We start from the raw sequence: 16,658 nt of genomic DNA on the forward strand, positions 1-16,658 counted from the left end.
ATGCTGTTAAATGTTATCTACATGTGTGGAAAGGGACTTCAGATTTTAGCACTTTGATTTATGAATATGACATTTTCCTAGCAGACAAAACAATATTTCAGTATTATATTAAAAATCAAAAATATCAAAGAAAATGTAAAAAACGTCTGGCAACCTACTGAAACTATATACTATGTAATCAATGCCCAAATGTTTAAGCAAACTTTACACATTAATAAAATAAATGCAGTTCTTGAAGCATGTAGTATTTATAAACATTGTGAGCTTTCTGTCCCATATACTAAGATATTTGATTTATTTATTGTGAATAGTGATCTCTGTAGTTAAAGGACTTTATGCTGTTGGTGTTTTTAGATTTGGAGATTTAGGAAATGCAGTGTTTGTGCTGGAGCTGAACACACTCCAAGGACATGACCTGTCAACTAGTTGGCGACCAACACTGAAAACTCTTATTTTGAAATCCGCCGCTGCGCAGACATATCGCGATAAACCCCGCGATCAGAGCGATCTGATAGGCGGACAGCTTTCAAGTATTAACCAAACATAGAGCAGAAACTAATGAAACACCCAATTGCAGCACAGAAGAGGCGGGACATGTCTTAAAATAGGCGGAAAAAGAAGTCAGTTATGTTAAAATTAGGAAATATTTATATTATAATTAATATAATAGTTATTACGTTTAATTACATGATTAATGCTGTTCTTTAACTATTTAACCAATAAAAATAAGCAATGTGTCCTATTGAGTGCTGATTGAATGGCATTTTGACTGGTGATTAGCTGTTTTTCTGGCTACTGAGTGCTGATTTGTTGGCATTCTGTGTACTGAGAGCTGATAGGTATTTTGACTACTGAGTGTTGATTGGTTGGCATTTTGGCTACTGAGTGCCAATTAACTGTCAATCTGGCTACTGAGTACTGATTGGTTGGCATTCTGGTTGCAGAGATGTGATTGGTTGGCATACTTGCTACTGAGTACTGATTGAATGGCAGCTGTTTACTGAATGCTAATTGGATGGCATCTGTTTACTAAATGTTGATTGGCTAGCATCCTGGCTACGTAGCGCTTATAAGTTGGCAGTCTGGCTACTAAGTCTTGATTGGTTGGAATATTGACTATGGAGTGTTGATTAGTTGGCATACTTGCTGCTAAGTGCTGATTAGTTGGTATTCTGGCTGCTGAATACTGGTTGGCATTTTGACTACTTAGTGGCATTGTGGCTACTGAGTGCTGATTGGTTGGCTTGCTGGCTAGTAAGTCGATTTACCAGCTACTGGCTAAACGAAGATACCACACATTAGCGGGGTTGTAACGGAGGTGAGTTCTGGTCAGGTGTGATGTTTACAGTGGGACACGGGGAGTGGCGGTGATGATGACAATGGGGTTGTATCAGAAGTAAGTGTTGGTCAGGTGTGATGTTTTACAGTGGGACTCTGGGGGCGGTGGTGATGATGGTGATGGGGTTGTAACGAAGGTGAGTGCTGTTTAGATGTGATGTTTTACAGTGGGACTCAGGGAGCGGCAGGAATGATGGCGGTGGGGTTGTATCGGAGGTGAGTGCTGGTCAGGTGTGATGTTTTACAGTGGGACTCAGGGAGCGGCAGGAATGATGGCGGTGGGGTTGTATCGGAGGTGAGTGCTGGTCAGGTGTGATGTTTTACAGTGGGACTCGGGGAGTGGCGGTGATGATGGTTGTGTTGCAAAGGTCAGTAGCAGCAGCAGGAGCTCTCTAAAACAATAAAACTTTATGACCCCTGGCCTTGAAGGTGCCATTAATGATGTTACTTGTCTTTACAGATTTTAATATCTAATCTGATCAGATTTCAACATCCAAAATTCTATATGTGTATATGTGAATAAATATATATTAAAGATATATTAAAGATTATTGATAAAAATGGAACTTGGAGTCCATGCAATATACTTTATCTCAAGCTTTCTAAACTATGTAATGTAAAGCACAATAGATAACTTAGAAAATGGGGAGGAACATGACAACTATATGTATAAAAGTTACTACAATAAAATTAAATATCAAAACTGCACAAAATAAATAGGCCACAAAATTATACATTTCACTTCTTTGCATATCTCTGCATTTAGAGTACTACTTGGTTCCCCAATATAAAACATGAGAACAAATTCAGATGAACATTTTTTTAATGTATCTATTTTTTACAAGCTGTCCGCAACCTGTCCAGAACGTGTCCGTGTTGAGAATCACTAAACCGTTGCCAGTGCCCGTGCCCAAAAATGTAACCACTCATGTGATTGTTCTGCTGAGCCTCTTATTCCGAACCTAAACATTTCCAAATAAGGTGAAAGGTGTTCCTCTTGGTGAAAGTTTGCTAGACATGCCTCTACTACGCACTCAAAGACATTTTGCTCAGTTGAGATTTTTGAGAGGTCAAACATCATTGGACTGATGGATGTTTTTTTCCATGAATTGCCGCCATCTTTGCTGTTATGTCATGAAAGTGAAATCTTAAACGCTACAGACTGGAATCATATCATCTTCAGTGATGAATCCAGGTTGTGTTTGGGATTTGATGATGTTCAGGTTTGAGTTTGGAGGTCTTTTCCCTGGACTGAAGAGTTCACACTGTAAACTGCAGGTGTGATTGATGATCTGAGGAGCATCATCTCATACAGTGAGAGTCAGTCACTCCTACTAGTGATAGGAGGAACATTACTAACAGTGATCTCAGTGATCTGTGCAGAACATCCTGCAGATCCATGTGTTGCTGCTTTCTCTCCTGCAGAACTTTCAGCTGATAGCAGCAGCATTTTTCAGCAGGATAATGTTCACCCACACACAGCAAGGGTTTTTCAGGAACAGTCTCCACCAGATGTGTAGCTTCAGCAGTGAAAATCAATGAGCAGGTGTTCTTATACCTTAGTCTATTTAGTGTAGATAGATCCTAGAAGAATCTCAGTGTAGTAAGTAATGAAGAGGGTGGGCAGATGGTCTACACTCCTCCCTGAGAGAGTACGTAATTTATAGCACTGCTAGTTTATTTACCTGTGTACTTCCTGTTACACCTGAGCACTCCTCACACACCTGACCACTTGACTCATCAGTTAGAGGTAAGTTACTCTAAAGCCTTTTTACCTTAAAAGAGGGAAACACTTACGCTATACTTATTATATTAATAGTGTAATATAGGAGTAAATAGTTTCTACATATACATATAGACAATAATCGTTATGAAGATTGAAACATTCATAATCAAAATGATCATTGAACTTCATTTGATTTAATTTCTGTGTGCTGAAATATTGTTCGAATATTAACACATCAATGTTATTAATATTAGTGTTATTGATAAAACTACCACTACTACTACTAATAATAATAATTATAATATAAATAATAATAAGTTAAAACTGTTATAATCCCGTTGGTAATTTCTTCTATTTTAGTGACATTTAACTTAATGATTGACAGATGTAAGGTTTTATCTCCTGTAGTAGTGCAGTATATTTAAAAAAATAGTTTTAAAAGTTCTCTACAGTTATTGTAATTCAATCAAACCTTATAAGTTAATATTAGTTGTAAACTGTATTTGATGCTGATATACTGCAGTTATTTGTGTCAAATTTAAAATCTGTCAAAACCTGATTGTTCAATTTTTTTCACATTTTAATGAAGAGTAAATTCTACATTCTAAATTTCCATAGTAATGTTTTACAGGTAAAGTAATGTCAAATGTACTGCGGAGGGTCAGCAGCGTAACATTTATCAGACTAAAATAGAAAGTTGTAGTACAATGAAGAAAAAATGGCTTTTTTTCATTTTTTTCAATAAAATCTGAATTTAAGATAAAATAAATGTCATACCTTGTAGCAAATGTAGGTTTGATTATACTGCCAGATTGTGTTACAAAAAAGCAAAAATCTGACTTTTTGCAAAAAAAAAAAGTTTTTTTGCAGAAATAATAATAAAACAAAAATAGTGGATAGAAAGCTTCCCTATAACAAATGGAAAGAATAAAATTACACACAGGAATTTATAGGAAAAACATACTTCTTTCTGTATAAGGAATACATGAATAACCTGCTTTTGACAGCTTTTTTAATTTTAAACAGAATTACTGTAGTTTATAACAGTTTATAACTAATATTAGCTGTTATTAGTGTTGTTTGAAATATAAATATATAACAGATGTGTAGTTCCATGTTTAATTAATTTCTAATGTTTTTTCAGCAATTTATATTTTACATAGGGGAATACATTTCTGTTTGTATTTTAATATTTTATTATTTAATCTATATTATTTCTTGTTTATTTTTGATTAAATGTTTAGTGTAATAACTCTTGTTTTCAGTGCAGCACTACAGTAGTTATTAATTACTGTTGTTCAGTGCTAATCAGTAATAAAGCTGGTTAATTAATAATGTGTATTTGGTTATCAGTGCTGCTGTTATCCACACTGTAGCGCGATGGCGACCGCACCAGGGTACGGCTTTCCTGCACCCGGTTACCCCTCACCTGCCGTTCCACCTGGACTAGAGTACCTTACACAGGTAACACTCCCATACACTGATCAATAATCAATAACTAACCTATAAATAAACCCTATTATAACTTATAATTCTACATATTGTATTAAACAGATTTCATATTTTATCATATTTAGAAATTTGCATCTGTGCACTATAAATATTTTTATCTGTTTAATTTACTTTAATTTTTGTTTGTTTGGCAGCAATGGTTGCATAATAAACAATGTAAAAATGTACGTTAAAATCACTGTTAAAATCTGGCTTATGAATTTATAGATTTTACAATTTAAGTTTGCTTATTTTGTCATTTTAACTTTTTAATTTAGATAATTAATGTCATTTTATATTTTCCAATTCCGCTCCTGTGCAGTGTAAAAAAAAATGTTTTTACAAAACATTTTTAGTGTTTTTGACTTAATTATTTTGTGTTTATCAGTAATTGCTGCAATGTACAATTTAAGTCAAATACACTGTTAACACATTTTTGTAAAACATTTCCAGAAAATATCTGTATAGAAGCACCCATTATGCCAGAATATTTGGTAACTAATTTATATTTTACAATATATTTTTTTTCTTTTGTAATTTTAATTTAGATTTGGAATAATTTAGATGATTTTATATTTGACATGTGTACACTGCAAATTGGCTCCATCCAGCTCCTATTCACTTTTATTTTAACAAACACTGTAAAATATTAAGTCAAATACACTGTGAAAAATGTAATATCTAAAGAAAAATATCTGTATAAAATCAGATTATTTTCCAGGATGTTTTTATGCTAGAATATTTGGCAAACAACTGTATGAAAAATTCTATTTTACATGAATGTAATTTTACATTTAAGTTTTTTTTTCTTTTGTATTTTTAGAGTTTATTTATTATTAAGAGTTGAGAGACTTTTATATTTTACATATATACTCCGCAATTTGGCTCCGTTCTGCACCTGTGCAGTGTAAAATGTTATATTATGTTATTTAGTAAAGAATACACTACATTTATTTTATTACAGCCCTTATTTAATTGTCCTGTGCTCTATAGGTGTATATTAGTTATTAATATAGAATATACATTTATTAATCTGTGTTAGTTCTGCAGTATATTAATAACGTGAGCTGATGAAGAGGTGTGTGAAGAAGAGTGTGAGTTATATGTTGTGTTTTATATTAGTGAGTGTGAGCTCTGTGCACTTTGTCTCTGTAATAAACGTCAGTATCGCTCAGGCTAACAGCTGCTATAACACCGGGTCCGGAGGGTTTTATAGGAGTGTTAGTAGAATAGAGGTGTGGAGAACACACACATCCTGCTTACTGTTAAAATCAGTTGAAAGTTACTTTTTAGACAAAAATGTTAAATTGAGCTGAAAAATAATTAAAAACGTTATTTATATATAAACTTTATTTATATAAACTTTATTTGTTGTGTGAATTAATAAGAACTGTCAGTATAAATGAAAAAGCATGAACTATCTGTTTTAACTAAGTTAAAGCAAAACAAGACAACAGTAAAATATAAGTATTCTTTATTTTTCTGTAATTTTCTACACAAAAGGACTATTGTTGTGCTGATATATCACTGTACAATAAAACTTATAACAATTTGACAATATGCAAGAAAATAAATATTGTAAACAGTAAAATGTTTTTTGGAAAAGTAAGGAAAAAAATAACAATTCTTACAGGTTTAGATTTTTTACAAAACACTGTTATAGTTTTAACAGTGCATTCTACTTTTTTGAGTGTCAGCAATGGCTTTTTTATTTTGTTTTATTTGTAAAATATTAGGCACAGAAGATGAGTTGTGTTTTTTATCTTGCAGATCGATCAGATTCTGGTTCACCAGAAAATCGAGCTTCTTGAAGGTGAGAAATATATATATATATATAATGTTGTGGTGATAATATACTGGTGATAATGTTATGTTAATAACATTGTGGTGATGATATCTTGGTAATAATGTACTTGTGATAATGCTTTGTTGATAATGTACTGGTGGATCTGTGTATTTAAGCTGTGTGAGAGATGATAATGTTCTGGTGATATTGTTGTGATGATAATGTTATAGTGATAATGCTGTGGTGATATTGTTGTGGTGATAATGTACTGGTGGATCTGTGTATTTAAGCTGTGTGAGAGATGATAATGTTGTGGTGATAATGTTTTGGTGATAATGTTGTGGTGATAATGTTGTTGTGATAATTTTGTTGTGGTGATAATGTTGTGGTGATAATGTTGTGGTGATAATGTTGTTGTGATGATAATGTTGTGGTGATAATGTTGTGGTGATATGTTGTGGTGATAATGTTCTGGTGATAATGTTCTGGTGATAATGTTGTTGTGGTGATAATGTTGTGGTGATAATGTTATAGTGATAATGCTGTGGTGATATTGTTGTGGTGATATTGTTGTGGTGATAATGTACTAGTGGATCTGTGTATTTAAGCTGTGTGAGAGATGATAATGTTGTCTGGTGATAATGTTGTGGTGATAATGTTGTTGTGATAATGTTGTTGTGGTGATAATGTTGTGGTGATAATGTTGTTGTGATGATAATGTTGTGGTGATAATGTTGTTGTGTTGATAATGTTGTGGTGATATGTTGTGGTGATAATGTTCTGGTGATAATGTTCTGGTGATAATGTTGTTGTGGTGATAATGTTGTGGTGATAATGTTGTGGTGATAATGTTGTTGTGTTGATAATGTCGTGGTGATATGTTGTGATGATAATGTTGTGGTGATAATGTTGTGGTGATAATGTTGTTGTGGTGATAATGTTGTGGTGATAATGTTCTGGTGATAATGTTGTTGTGGTGATAATGTTGTGGTGATAATGTTCTGGTGATAATGTTGTTGTGGTGATAATGTTGTGGTGATAATGTTGTGATGATAATGTTGTGATGATAATGTTCTGGTGATAATGTTGTTGTGGTGATACGGTTTGTGTGCAGCGATTATCGGGTTCGAGACGAATAACCGGTACGAGATAAAGAACAGCATGGGGCAGCAGATCTACTACGCTAAAGAGCAGAACGACTGCTGCACCCGGAACTGCTGCGGACCCCAGCGGAGCTTCGACCTGAAAATCACCGACAACACCGACCAGGAGGTCATCCACCTCGTCAAGCCCTTCCGCTGCACCTCCTGCTGCTGCCCCTGCTGCCTGCAAGAGGTACTGCAGCTGTAGAACATCTCAACCTGCCTAAAAACACCTCAACACACCTACCTCTCAGAATACGCCAATATACCTCTACCTCGTAACCTTCAGGCGTCTTTTCGTCTTGTTTTGTCTTGTGTCATGTCATTTTTTATCTTGTCTTTTTGTCATGTTTTGTCATCCCTTGTTCTGTATTTTCTTCTCTGCTTGTCCTATTGTCTAGTTTTCTTTTCCCCTTTTCTTGCTTTCTAGTCCTGTCTAGTCTCTTACCGTTTCTTGGTGTCTTGTTGTGTCTCGTTGTCTTGAGTTGTGTGTAGTGTAGTGAATGTAAGTGTTACTGTGTGCAGTATTTGATTTTTGAGGATGTTGCTGCTCATGCAGGTAAATTATGATCCTGTTTGTTAACCGTTAAATATGATTGCACATCATATACAGAAAATAATTAATATTACACACCTTACTGAGGCTACACCTGGATCAGTTTCTGATCTACACGTTCTTCTGATCCTACATTAATTATAGGTATATTGCAGGTGATATACAGCGGTTGGAGAATGAAACTGAAACACCTGTCATCATTTTAGTGTGGGATTTTAGGTTTCATGTCTAAATTGGAGCAGCCTGGTGTTCAATCTTCATTAATTGCACATTGCACCAGTAAGAGCAGAGTGTGAAGGTTCAATTAGCAGGGTAAGAGCACAGTTCTGCTCTAAATACTGCAATGCACACAACATTATGGGAGACATACCAGAGTTCAAAAGAGGACAAATTGTTGGTGCACGTCTTGCTGGAGCATCTGTGACCAAGACAGCAAGTCTTTGTGATGCATCAAGAGCCACGGTATCCAGGGTAATGTCAGCATACCACCAAGGAGGACCAACCACATCCAACAGGATTAACTGTGGACGCTGTAAGAGGAAGCTGTCTGAAAGGGATGTTCGGGTGCTAACCCGGATTGTATCCAAAAAACATAAAACCACGGCTGATCAAATCACGCAGAATTCAATGTGCACCTCAACTCTCCTGTTTCCACCAGAACTGTCCGTCACCACAATCAATTATTGTGCTCTAAAACCAGGTGTTTCAGTTTCATTCTCCAAACCCTGTATATATGTAGTATAACAGTATATTGATTATGGATTATTGATGATTGGTTGTAGATGGAGGTTCAGGCTCCTCCGGGGAACACGATTGGATACGTAGTCCAGAACTGGCACCCGTTCCTGCCCAAGTTCTCTCTGCTGGGACCCTCCCATGAAACCCTGCTGACCGTTGAGGGCCCGATGTGCACCATCAGCTGCTGCGGAGATGTCGACTTTAATGTGAGTGTGTACCTGTAGCTCCACCTGTAACACACCTGTAACACACCTGTAAACACCTACCAACAGTACTTTCCCTGTAACTCACCTGCCACACCTGTATCTTAATCTTAAGACAAAACTTTCAAAACTGTAACTGTAACTGTATGAAAAATGTTGAACATCTACCAACCTAAAACACATCTGGAACACACTTACACACCTGTAACCTAAATGTGCATCACCTACACACCTGCATCACAACTATGGGACTGTGGCCCACCTATATAAACCTGTATACCTGCAACACACCTGCATAGTACCTACTCACTTATATCACACCTGCACACCTGTTACGCACCTGCAACACACCTGAATAATAATTACTAATATATATCACACCACAGCAACACACCTCTAACACACCTGCACACCTGTAATAGACCTTCTACACGCCTGTAACAGACCTATTCCACATCTGTAACACACCTGTGCTGTGTCCCCTCCCACTGGGTAGGTGCTGGGTAAGGACGGCAGTGTGATTGGTCGAATCAGTAAGCAGTGGGCGGGGCTGATTAAGGAGGGGCTGACCGATGCCGATAATTTCGGCATCAACTTCCCTCTGGATCTGGACGTCCGGCTGAAGGCCACCCTGCTGGGGGCCTGTTTCCTCATCGTGAGTCCTTCACTCCTTCACTCATTCACTCTTTCACTCCTTCGCTTATTCACTCTTTTACTCATTCACTCCTTCACTCATTCACTTATTCACTAATTTACTCCTTCACTTATTCACTCATTCATTCATTCACTTTTTACTTCTTTATTCCTTCACTTATTTACTAATTCACTCCTTCACTCCCTCACTCCTTTACAACTCCTTTACTTATTCACCTACTCACTTCTTCACTCTGTCACTTCTTCACTTTTTTACTTCTTTGTTCTTTCACTCATTCACTTACTTGCTCTTTCATTTATTTATTGACTCCTTCTCCCCTTCATTAACTCCACGTATTCCCTCGTTCTCTCTCTCTGCAGGACTTCATGTTTTTTGAGAATGTGGGGGACTCGGGGCAGCGCTGCAGTGTGTTTGGGTGAAGCTGATGGAGTTACAAGGTTTCGGGATTCTATAGATGATTTTTCTTGATTTACATGTTTTTATTTTACTGTTTTAATAAATCCTGAGTTTAATCAGAAGTGCTGTATTTTTGTACTTACACTGTTTTAATGATGTGTCTTTTAATAATAAATGTGTTTTGTTTTCTTAAATTGTATTAAAGTAATTTGTATTTAAACAAATCTATTAAGTTTTACGTTTTTATTATTATTCTATGATTTCTATATATTTTGCTCTATTATTGTTTTTAGATCATTTCTAATGTTTTTTGTATACTAGTTAATATTTAGATCAGGGGTCACCAACCTTTTTGAACCTGAGAGCTACTTCTTGGGTACCAATTAATGCGAAGGGCTACCAGTTTAATACACACTCGTGAAATTACAAATTTTCTCAATTTACCTTTAATTATATGTTATTATTAATAATTAATGACATTCATCTATGTGAAGACACAGATATCAATAGGCAACACTATTATTATAAATCTCTGCAAGTGTTTACATTTTATATTATATTTTAATATAATATTACATATTATATTACATTATATTGTATAATAATATATAAACTATAGGCTATCTCTAAGCTAATATTAATGTAATATAATCTAAAATTACATCAATGCAACTGTGATTTAAAAAAAAAAAGAATAGCAACAAAAATGCTATTTTTAGACCAGGCCTGCGGGCTACTCATAAGGTCCTTGCGGGCTACCTGGTGCCCGCGGGCACCATGTTGGTGACCCCTGATTTAGATATTTCTATTTTTCTGCATATTTTTAGATAATTTTAATTACTTTTAGATATTTTATTATTTTAAAATAATTCATTTTTAATTTTTTAACTAACTTGATATGTTAAGATGAATTTTCTGTATTTCGTCATTATGAAACACTATGTTTATAGTTCAAGATTATTTTCTCTTTAATTTGTGATGCGTTTATAATATTTTTTTATTTCGTTATTGTTTTAAAATACTTTTTTATTATTTTGTGATACTTTGTTGATGTAAAAACCTGGTATTTTCAACCTATAAAGCTAAAGCTAAAGTTACGTTAGTTAGCTATCCTCAGTTAGCAGCAGTAAAGAAGTGTAGTTAGCTGAAGCTACAGGGTTCATCACTGCTTTAATCAGAATAATTCAGTGTATTTAGCACCATTTATCTAATAAAACATTCTTTAAATTGTTTAAATTCTGAAGAGATTGTAAAGTTTTTATTTAAGCTAGTTTAGCTAATGCTAGTGAGGACTAAAATCTTCTTATCTAAATGACAAAGATGTTAAAAATCTGTATATAGCCATTGCTACACAATCATTATTTTATTAAGAATTACTTCAGCATTATTTGGAGATCTAGCACTAAAAAATTATCTGGGGAAAATCTTTATTAGTTTGAATTTCTGCTCAGAATAGTGTTCAGTTCTCAAAATAATCACAACACACTAAAAACTACAGGCTAGTGTAGCTAATGCTAGTGAGGAACACTTCTGATTGAAAATGTTAGCTTAGCTAATCTAAACAAAACAGATGCTAAATAAATGTGTTAGTTACCTCTGCATATTTAGAATAACCTCAGCAGTGTGTTTAGAGTTAGCACTGATAATCTGTTGAAGTAAATTGTCTATTTGTAGCTAATTTAATCCCAGCTGAATAAGCTATCCACTGTTAGCATTGGTTAGCTTTAGCTCTGTTTTTACTCAGAATTACCTCAGCAGCATTTGGAAAGATAGTGCTAACAAGTTATCTGGTGAAAATCTTTCATTAGTCAGAATTTCTCCTCAGAATAGTGTAAAATTCTCACAAGAAAACACAACACGCTGAAAACTACAGGCTAGCTTAGATAATGCTAGTGAATAACACTTCTGACTTAAAAATCTTGGCTAAGCTAATTTAAACAACACAGATGCTAAATAACTGTGTATTTATCTCTACATAATCTATCTTTTATTCAGAATAACCTAAGCAGTGTGTGAAAAAAAGCATTCCCTAGTTATTAATCCTAGCTGATTTAACTATCCACAGTTAGCATCGGTTCGTTTTAGCTCTGTTTTAATTCAGAATTACCTCAGCAGCATTTGGAAAGCTAGTGCTAACTAGTTATCTGGTGAAAATCTTTCATTAGTTACAATTTTCCCTCAGAATTGTGTGAAGTTCTCACAAAAAACACAACACCCTGAAAACTACAGGCTAATGCTAGTAAGGAACAATTCTGACTGAAAATGTTATTTAAGCTAATCTAAACAAAACAGATGCTAAATAATTGTGTGTTGCTGCCTCTGCACAATCCATCTTTTATTCAGAATAATCTTAGCAGAGCTAGTGCTAACTAGTTTTCTGGGGAAAATCTTTTATTAATTTAAATTTCTCTTCAGAACAGCATAGTTCTCACAAAAAACACAACATACTAAAAACTACAGCCTAGTTTAGGTAATGCTAGTGAAGAACGCTTCTAAAAGTGCTAGCAGCTACAGAATTAGCTAATCTAACCAACAGAAAGAGCAAATTTTAATTCAGAATAATCAGTAATTAGCAACCATAACACAATTATTCAGTATTGAATTTAGGAGGGTATCTTGTGAAGAAACTGTAGCTACCTTCAAAAAGAATTTATCCATAATCGTGTATACTATAATATTACATCATTAAATTTGTTTTCTGTCTGTATTTTATGTAAAGTATTGTTTCAGCTACATTGTTAATAAGGGTAATGTTCAATGTGCTTCCAGTTAAAAATAAAAAAAATGATTGATTAATTGATTCACTGATAATTAGTAACACTAAGATTGAAGGAGTGTATTTAACTGATTTTGCATCATATTTAGGCGTAGCAGTTATCTACCTAGCGAAATTAAATCTTTAAATTATTAAATATTATGAAATTCTCCTTAGGAAAGGGGTAATGTTCACAGTTAAACACAACATGCTGAGTACTAAATGTAAGTTTAGATAACAATAGTTAGCCACACTTCTGATACCACTATCTTTAGTTTAGCAACGTAACTTAGCATATTAATTCATAAATGTGAAAAGTCAGATTTACGACTGCATACAAATCCAAGACATGAACCTGTTGAACTTAAATAAATATTACGATTTATTATTTAAATATTGACTACGTGTTTGTAGTGGAGTAACATTTCTAATAAATATTTTTACTTTTGAATATTATTGAGTTTGTCCTGTTTTTGCATTTGTTATGCCCCAAAAAATTATATGTGAAAATTACTTTTTTATTGTTGTTATATCACATGTAATATATCATAGTCTGTATATTAAAATAAATAAAAAAGTATTGTACATTTCTGTGGACCTTTGTGACAGAGTTACTCAACCCCCATAACCCCCATCCTGGAGGCCCACTGCACTGCACCTTTTAGTGGTTTCCCTGCTCCCTACAATAGTGAATTATAAAGATTTAGTAACAGTGAATAAACAGTGCATAGTGTATATATAAGCACTGATACTCTTTATAACATTTTCCTATTAATTATGTAATTAAACATTACCAGTGGTGTAAATGCATTTACAGTACTGGTGAATTGAAGCACAAATAAAGCGCACACACACACACACACACACACACACACACACACACACACACACACACACACACACATATATATATATATATATATATATATATATATATATATATATGGTGGAATATCTGAACTAATCTTTTTTTTTACTTTTTGCCACATTACTTCTTGCATATAGCATATTCAACCTGCCACGTGCCATTTTTACTATAAAAAAAAATCACTAAGATCTAAATAAACTGAAACTTTCTAAAATAATAATAAAAATACACTCTTAATCATTCTGTTCACATTTTAACATTAATATTTAATTATGCAGATTGTTATAAATATTGGTGGAATTCCCATTAAATGTTTCTGTAGACACTGGTAATATATTTCCATTTAAAAATATTTATTTTCTAATGTAATATATGATATATGATCGTGTTATTTTGAGTGTTATTTTGTTATTAATTCGGATTAAACAGTAAACTAGCGTTTCTCACTGGCTACTGATTTAAATATATGCATTATTCATGAGCAACGCTGTGTGCGCCTCTCTGATTGGTTGGCCCGAATCCAGGGTTTCGGATGGCGGCACCTGATTGGATAGTCGACGTGCTGAGGTCATCTGAGCGCGGCGGAAGCGGAGTGTTTTCGCCGTAAAGTCGCGCCGGCGCTCATTGAATGAGACCCAAACAGAAGCGGAGCGAATTTAAACCGAATTAATCCTAAACAAACCGAATTAGCCCTACACTTAACGTTTATATCGGTTTATACTCCGGTTCTAAGGCTCAGAACGAGAGTAAATCAACCGGACTCGCGCTGGAGGACATCCGGACTACAGGTACACAATACACACTATACTACACACACCATACACACTGTAATACACACACCATACTCAATATAATACACTACTTATCCAAAATACGGGTACACAATACACACTAGACTACAAACACACTACACTATTAATCTGGACTACAGGTACACTACCCTATACTACAGTAAAATAACACTCACTATACTACACTGACTTACAATACACTATACATACATACTTACGTACATACAATACACTATACTATACTAAAAATACTCACATTATATGCTCTATAAACATGCAATACTCACTATTCTATACTACAAAATACTCCCATTATATACTCTATACCCACCCCCACACACACAATACTTACTATTCTACACTACTACATGTACACTATAATTATGCTCTTTATACTGTATACACACTATACATTATTCACATACTACACACACTCACGTTATATACACTATACACACAATAATCACTATACTACTCAACCCAACGAACGCCACGCTACTATACACACACAAACACACACACACACACATAATACACTATACTATACTACAAATACTCACATTTTATACTCTATACACACACACAATACTACATTACTCATCCAGACCACAGGTAAAGTGTACTTGCTATAGGATACTATATATACAATATTCACACACTACACACTCACATTATATATACACTATACACACAATGCTCACTATACTACTCAACCCAACGCACACCACGTTACTACACAAACACACACACACACACACACACACACACTATACACAATATACTACTCAACCCAAAACACATCACATTACTAGTTTACGTTAGTGATCGACCAATATTGTTTTTTTTGATTGGCCGATGCTGATATTTAGAGAGCAGGTATGGCCAATGGCAGATACTATGAAGCCTATGTTAAGGGATTCACTCACAAACTAATTTTTCCCACTTTTAATAATAGTAATAATAATAATAATAATAATAATAATATAGACATACAGTATACCTTCCATGATTTAGCTGGTTCCAAATACCTGTTTTTATGATTATACGCTCATTCTGACAGACTGTAATACACTACAGGAAGCGTAGGGGGCGCTCTATAATGCTCTATAATGTTCATATGATTGTTTTGTCTTTTACAGTCTTGAATTCATACGGAAGAGTGTGTGCACTCCCCTGGTTGCCGTGTTTGTTAGCTTGTTAGCACTGAGTCAGGCTGGCGCAGGTAGTGGGCTGCTCGTGGACCATGAGGGACAGTGCTAGCGGCCTAGCACAGCCCCACTGGCCCGACGAACTAACACTAACGACGGATGACGATGGTTCGGCCAGCGGGGGCGCTATAGGAGGAGGGCACCTGTTGAACCCTGCTGCGGGTCAATACGTACCCAGCCCAGCTCAGCTCAAACTGGGCCGCGGAGTTCAGGACGCTAGCATGTGGAGAGCGGAGTACATCGTCCCTGACGAAGAGGAGGACGAGGAGCTGGACGGAGATGAAGATGAGGAAATGGAGGAAGACCTGGAGGAAGACCTGGAAGATGACGATGAGTTGAGTTTTCGTGAAAATGACGAAAGTGAAGGAGATTACGGGTTGCTAGCGGCGGCCTTGCGGCCAGTGCACGACCAGGTAGGCCTCAAAGCCAGGGACTTTCCTGACTACCCCTCCCAGGTCTGGCCCACTGAGCTGGGGTTAGTCCAACAGGTGCGTTGGGGTCACAGGAACCGGAGGTTTCCAAGCATTCGGTTCCAGCTAGCGCAGCAGTGGAGAACCTGGCGACAGAAGGCGAGGTGGGCGGGGTGTGTAGGGTTCCGACGGTCTCGCTGGAGGACCAGGAGGAGACGCCGAGAGAGGGCGCTGTTGCACACAGAGAACCACACAGGAGATGGAGACGATGCAGGTAATTGATTTGTAACGATATTTCATTGTATCCGATATGAATCTGCATCAGGAGTAGTTACAGTTTTTTTGTTTCTCAGACTGCGGCGTGAACAGGTTCTCTGCGAGTAGAGACGGTAAAGGGTCGGTTCCGCCGGACGGTGACGGACAGAACTCGCCCTGTGGTCTCCCAGCGACTCGCGACCGGGCCAACCCTCAGAACCAGCTGAGCAGTGAACACATCTCCTGTGTACAAGGTACCGATACCACCCCTCGCTTCTCCACTCCCTAGTCCTTAGTGATGGAATGCTGCATGCTGATTGGCTTCTGGTGTTCTGCAGGT

The 16,658-nt window shown here is 35.9% G+C and overlaps 2 protein-coding genes across 3 annotated transcripts in view; both read left to right on the forward strand.

Annotated features, from left to right (window-relative positions):
* Positions 1-1,116: 1,116 nt before the first annotated feature.
* plscr3a (phospholipid scramblase 3a) lies at positions 1,117-10,255 on the forward strand. 2 transcript variants are annotated; one of them, XM_049484232.1, is made up of 7 exons: positions 1,117-1,318; positions 4,418-4,528; positions 6,326-6,368; positions 7,456-7,676; positions 8,822-8,983; positions 9,477-9,635; positions 9,995-10,255. In XM_049484232.1, the coding sequence occupies exons 2-7, from the start codon at positions 4,445-4,447 to the stop codon at positions 10,052-10,054; spliced, it is 729 nt and encodes a 242-aa protein (XP_049340189.1). In that variant the 5' UTR covers positions 1,117-1,318; positions 4,418-4,444; the 3' UTR covers positions 10,055-10,255. The 2 variants fall into 2 exon arrangements, with proteins under 2 accessions (XP_049340189.1, XP_049340164.1); XM_049484207.1 differs by lacking the exon at positions 1,117-1,318 and adding an exon at positions 2,987-3,088.
* A 3,965-nt stretch (positions 10,256-14,220) lies between these two features.
* senp3a (SUMO specific peptidase 3a) overlaps positions 14,221-16,658 on the forward strand; it is a 10,841-nt gene continuing 8,403 nt past the window's right edge. The window contains exons 1-4 of the mRNA XM_022663704.2: positions 14,221-14,442; positions 15,585-16,337; positions 16,417-16,572; positions 16,657-16,658. The exon at positions 16,657-16,658 is cut by the window's right edge and continues 110 nt beyond it. Of these exons, the coding sequence (XP_022519425.2) occupies positions 15,689-16,337; positions 16,417-16,572; positions 16,657-16,658 (807 nt within the window). The 5' untranslated portion in view covers positions 14,221-14,442; positions 15,585-15,688. The remainder of the gene's footprint in view (positions 14,443-15,584; positions 16,338-16,416; positions 16,573-16,656) is intronic.

This window comes from Astyanax mexicanus, chromosome 1 (genome assembly GCF_023375975.1).
Source record: "Astyanax mexicanus isolate ESR-SI-001 chromosome 1, AstMex3_surface, whole genome shotgun sequence".
NCBI lineage: Eukaryota > Metazoa > Chordata > Actinopteri > Characiformes > Acestrorhamphidae > Astyanax > Astyanax mexicanus.

What these genes read in the sequence shown, in the direction of transcription:
- plscr3a (XM_049484232.1), top strand. Translation starts at nt 4,445, where the DNA reads ATGGCGACCGCACCAGGGTACGGCTTTCCTGCACCCGGTTACCCCTCA. An exon ending in GCGGAGATGTCGACTTTAAT is followed by an intron (nt 8,984 to 9,476) that starts GTGAGTGTGTAC and finishes CCCACTGGGTAG; the next exon opens with GTGCTGGGTAAGGACGGCAG. An exon ending in TGGGGGCCTGTTTCCTCATC is followed by an intron (nt 9,636 to 9,994) that starts GTGAGTCCTTCA and finishes CTCTCTCTGCAG; the next exon opens with GACTTCATGTTTTTTGAGAA.